Source organism: Barbus barbus (assembly GCF_936440315.1).
Source record: "Barbus barbus genome assembly, chromosome: 7".
Lineage (NCBI taxonomy): Eukaryota > Metazoa > Chordata > Actinopteri > Cypriniformes > Cyprinidae > Barbus > Barbus barbus.
Genome location: NC_136735.1, coordinates 4,830,343 through 4,834,879, shown reverse-complemented (window position 1 = coordinate 4,834,879; position 4,537 = coordinate 4,830,343). Strand labels below are relative to the sequence as shown.

The 4,537-nt window shown below is 38.8% G+C and overlaps 1 protein-coding gene across 1 annotated transcript; it reads right to left on the bottom strand.

The window, feature by feature from the left end:
- Window positions 1-998: 998 nt before the first annotated feature.
- LOC306873145 (uncharacterized protein) lies at window positions 999-3,518 on the bottom strand. The gene is made up of 5 exons (XM_079422217.1): window positions 3,044-3,518; window positions 2,316-2,681; window positions 2,114-2,217; window positions 1,926-2,029; window positions 999-1,748 (listed from the first exon to the last, which is right to left on the bottom strand). The coding sequence occupies exons 1-5, from the start codon at window positions 3,153-3,155 to the stop codon at window positions 1,613-1,615; spliced, it is 822 nt and encodes a 273-aa protein (XP_079278343.1). The 5' UTR covers window positions 3,156-3,518; the 3' UTR covers window positions 999-1,612.
- Between the last annotated feature and the right edge of the window lie 1,019 nt (window positions 3,519-4,537).

The window sequence follows — 4,537 nt, the reverse complement described above, 5'->3', positions numbered from 1 at the left end:
CTGGCTCATGACCGTCAGCACTGACGCTACAGGGTGGTGTTGTGGCCGCCATTTGGTGAGCGTGCTCCTGCGCGGCTGTGATCAAACAATTGGGTGTGGTATCTCGTTCCTCCGCGACCCCCACAGTGAACGTTGAGCCAACAGTCAATAAAGCGTAGTCCAGAAACTGACTGAGAGATGAACGGGGCCCCTCACGGATTAGCTGTGACTTAAGCGGGTGATTAATGCCCTCACAAAAAAGTCTATGAGTGCACAGTCCGGCAGATCAGAAAAATGGGCGAGGTCTAAATACTCTTGTATATAATCCCCGAGCGGTCGCGAGCCCTGCTCGAGGGTTAATAACATACGTGCCATGTCCATACCTGGCCAATATCCACTGGAAAAGCCGCTGGATCCTTTGGTGGCCGAGTATTCTGTTACGGGGTCGACGAGACGTGAGACGTGTGGATCCATTTGCAAGGCTTTATTAGCAAACATGGTCGTAATACAGGCAGGGTCAATGGGAGCAAACCGGTATGGCATAGGTAAAACACGAGAGCAATCCTAGAGCAAGCGTGGGTCGACGATCAGCAAACAGTGCAAGGCAGAGAGAATAATCCAGGAACACGGGCAGGAATCAAAACACAGGAAATCAAACAAGATAAACTGGGAACGCTTCGTAAGGTAGCTGGGCTAAACAATACTCAGCCGTGAAACAGAGAAAGTCCAAGGCTTATAAAGTGTGTGTGTGATTGGGTGATAGTTCACAGCTGTGAGTGATTAGTGAGTGCAATGGATGGTGGGAAATGGAGTCCAATGTGCTGTGTAGTGTGAAAGTCCATGTGGTGAGCGGGTGACCTCTGGTGGTGAACAAATGGAAATTCATGGCTCGTGACAATGACATTTGCATCAGCCATAAAGCAAGGAAATATAGCCTACATATGAAAGTGAACTAGAATGATAAACCTTTTGTTTAGACGAGGACTCCAGTGCAATGACCTTACACAACAGTTTATTCTGTCTCAATTTATTTATTCAGTTGCTTGGAATCATGCTTCCTTTTGCCAGCCACAGGACTGGTTTCAGCCAAAATTATTTCAAAAGTACTGCTGAAGAATGAAACATGTAAATAGGCCAGTTATTTGGCAGAAAACAAGTGAGCCATCATTCTGGGTCTGATATTTATCTTCTCTGATCTGTTCAGTTTGAGGAAAACAAACAAACAAACAAAACAAAAATAAATAAAATGCTCTCTGCTGCATCCTGCTGGACTGGATAGTCATCAATCAATCAATAAACAAAAAAAGTGCTGTGGGTTTGCTGTAGGAATAATGTCAACTGACTTTTATTTAAAATAAATCAAAAGAAGTTACACAAACACTCAATATCAGCATAAAAGTGTGAATTATGGGACACTTTGCTGGAGTTTTATAGTTTACCGTGTCTCCTCGACACTTTAGAGTGACACATGAGACTCATGAGAACAGCTAGAATAAGATCATATTAATATAGAGCTGCGTGTGATGGAGTACACATGTGGACTGCTTTAAAAGTCAGAAACCTAAATCATTAATAATGCAGACACAATGAGAATGATTCCATAAAATAACAAAAGCAAAAACAAAACCATATCCTATTTCTCACAAACACCTTTTCTCTTCTCTGAACATGGCAGATCGTTCCAGTTGTTCAAGATGGGTTTTGAAGGCATCAGTTCAATACAGTCCTCATTTCTACCTGCATCATTGGGCTCACCTTTAAGCCAAAACCTGAATAACATGTATCAGATTTTTTGTTACTCAACTACAAGACAATAGAAACCTTATAGGAACAGTTTCAAAATCATGTACACGTTTTTTTTTTATAAGTAACTTTATGATTTTTTTGACAAAAGCAACAAAACTAAAATGATGAAAATAAAGTAGTACAAAGTAGAGTACACTTGCCCTTGTTTCAGTGTTGAATTATCAACCCATGTCATGTTGCCCTCCTTCTCTCTGTCAGACAAACCAATCCACACTCTCTCCTTGATGAATGAAAATATGAACCTCTGGGTGTGAATAAAAAAAGGAGTGAATATAAATCCGCTCATTTACTGACAGATACACAAACAAAGTCAGTCAAGCAAATTCACCTGTTTCCCTTCAGTGTTGATAATGATCAGATCAGCTCCACGATCTCTGCAGTACTGCCTGCTGTCAGACCAGCTCTTCGGCTCATTGGACATGAAAAAACAAACTAATTCACACAGATTTTTACATGAACACTTCTCAAAACTGTATACATACATGAAAACCGAAGTATATATAAAAAAAAAAAAACTGATTTGTACTGACCTTGTTCAGATTCTTTCTTCAGTTGACCACTCTCTAACTCCAGCTTCTTCTGACTCAAAGAGCTGAAGTTCCTCTGTAACTGGTCTTTCTCAGCAGTGAGATCTCTGACTCTGGTCTCCAGCTCCAGGTTCTTCTGACTCAAAGAGCTGAAGTTGTTCTGCAGTTGGTGTTTTTCAGTCATTATATCAGTGTAATTATCCTGTAAGCTGTTGATAGTTTGATTGAACTCTTCAACTGTGTTCTTGTAACTCTTTATCAGGTCTCTCTCTGCTGTGACGGTGATCTGCTGCAGTATGATGAAGATCAGCAGAAGAACACAAATGAGCCCGAGACCCACTGTGATCAACACCAAACATCTACTTCCTCCTGACAAACAGGAAGAAAACACAAATAGAAATGAATACGCTTCATATTATTAGAAATTAAGTTTCAAATTAGCCTTTAAGGTAATCAGTCTTTGTCGTTAGATAATTTTGTAGAGTTTGTATTTTCTTTTATAAGACAAACAATGCTATATAGTAACAATGTTGGTGTACGGTAAAATATCCAAACAAGAACATGTTGAAAAAGTAAACAAGAATTCCATGCTGATACATTTAAAATAAATGCAGAAACATTGACATATTTTTCTTAAAATAAATGTTTGAAGTTGTATTTAACCATTAATTTTCACATTATTGACACTATTTATAACACAATTTCTGCTTTAAAGTCATTTCTTTTCTTACCGTGCTTTAGATCTTTTCCTTCGTCCTGGCCGTGACTCTGAGTTTGAGGTCCAGTTGTGTTCTGAATATCTCTGCGTTTAACATTTTCATAAATAGCCTCTAAATCCATCATTCACTGTGTCTGATAGTACGTCTTCACAGATGAGCTGTGTGAGCTTAAGAATAATGACTAGTGCTATTTCTAAGCAGGAAGTGGTTTAATTTCACACTGGCCTTCGACAAAAGTAAAGTCCTCAGTCACACCTAAAAACTCTCAGAAGAGCTGTACTGCTTTGCTTGTGTGTTGTACATTCAGCCACATGTTATCAGCTTCAGAAGCCAACAAGTCTGTGAACACTCATATGGACTCAAACAGCCTTAAACAGGCCAAACAGCATTAAACTGGCCATACTGGACATCTTTATAGATGATGCAGGAAACACAGCAGCAAGTCCTCTGATTCTGATGTTTCTCTTCCTCTCTGATCACTTCAGTCAGAGAAACATGCTCTCTGTTGCGTCCTGCTGTACTGGAGGAAAGTTCTCCATACAGCAATAAAGCAGATAGGGTAGGCTGAGTACAGTAGAGACACTTTCTGCTTTTTTCTTCACTACTTTTTTTTTTTTCTTTTTTGCTGCTTTGTACATTGGTTATTGGCTATTTCTTGTTATTTAGTTTTTATTATCTGTGTCCTGTCCTGTTGCTGTCTTTCTGTTGCACTGTGGAGCTTCTGTCACTACAACAAATTCCTTGTATGTGTAAACATACTTGGCCAATAAAGCTCATTCTGATTCTGATTCTGATACACAAAAACTAGATGCTGAAATGAAGTGATTTTTCACATGATATTTCTTTTGCTTGTGTACTAAAATATCATAAATTGGTAATAGCCATAAGTAGCTCATATTTTCCACAATTAGCTCATAAACATGAGGTGCATTTTTTGTCTCAACTGTACCCATATGGTGTACAGTTGAGACAGTAGCATGTACAGCTGAGACACCCATTCTTAATGCTCTAAAGCTGGCTAACCATTTATTGCAAAGTTAAGTTTAACAATCATGAAAGAATACTAAAATATTCATTGTGGAAGGGACATGGTTAAATGAAAATCTTTTGCCAATATCTTCGGAGTGGAAAGACACACACATTTCAAATTTCCCACGATCAAAGAGAACACAGATACACACGTGTGGAGCAAAAATCACGGCTAGGGTTTCTTGTGTACACAAGTTATTTAAGGTGTTTCAACTGTACACATGTCTCAAACATACTCAGTCTACCCTACACAAGGAGCAAGTAGGAAATCAAAACAAAAATACCAAGTTAACTATGGTAACGATGGAAGGTAAAAGTATGACCGAATCCTTAGTATTCATAAAAGAGTTGGAGAGAATTAACTGGGTGGTGCACTAATTCTCGCAAGATTAAAATTAAAAGTATTATGATAGATGAAAAGGGAAGGTGAATTAATACATGCATCAGTTTTTTCATCAAGAAACACTTCCACATAGG

What these genes read in the sequence shown, in the direction of transcription:
- LOC306873145 (XM_079422217.1), bottom strand. Translation starts at nt 3,155, where the DNA reads ATGATGGATTTAGAGGCTATTTATGAAAATGTTAAACGCAGAGATATT. An exon ending in AGGAAAAGATCTAAAGCACG is followed by an intron (nt 2,682 to 3,043) that starts GTAAGAAAAGAA and finishes CCTGTTTGTCAG; the next exon opens with GAGGAAGTAGATGTTTGGTG. An exon ending in GAAGAAAGAATCTGAACAAG is followed by an intron (nt 2,218 to 2,315) that starts GTCAGTACAAAT and finishes TGTGTGAATTAG; the next exon opens with TTTGTTTTTTCATGTCCAAT.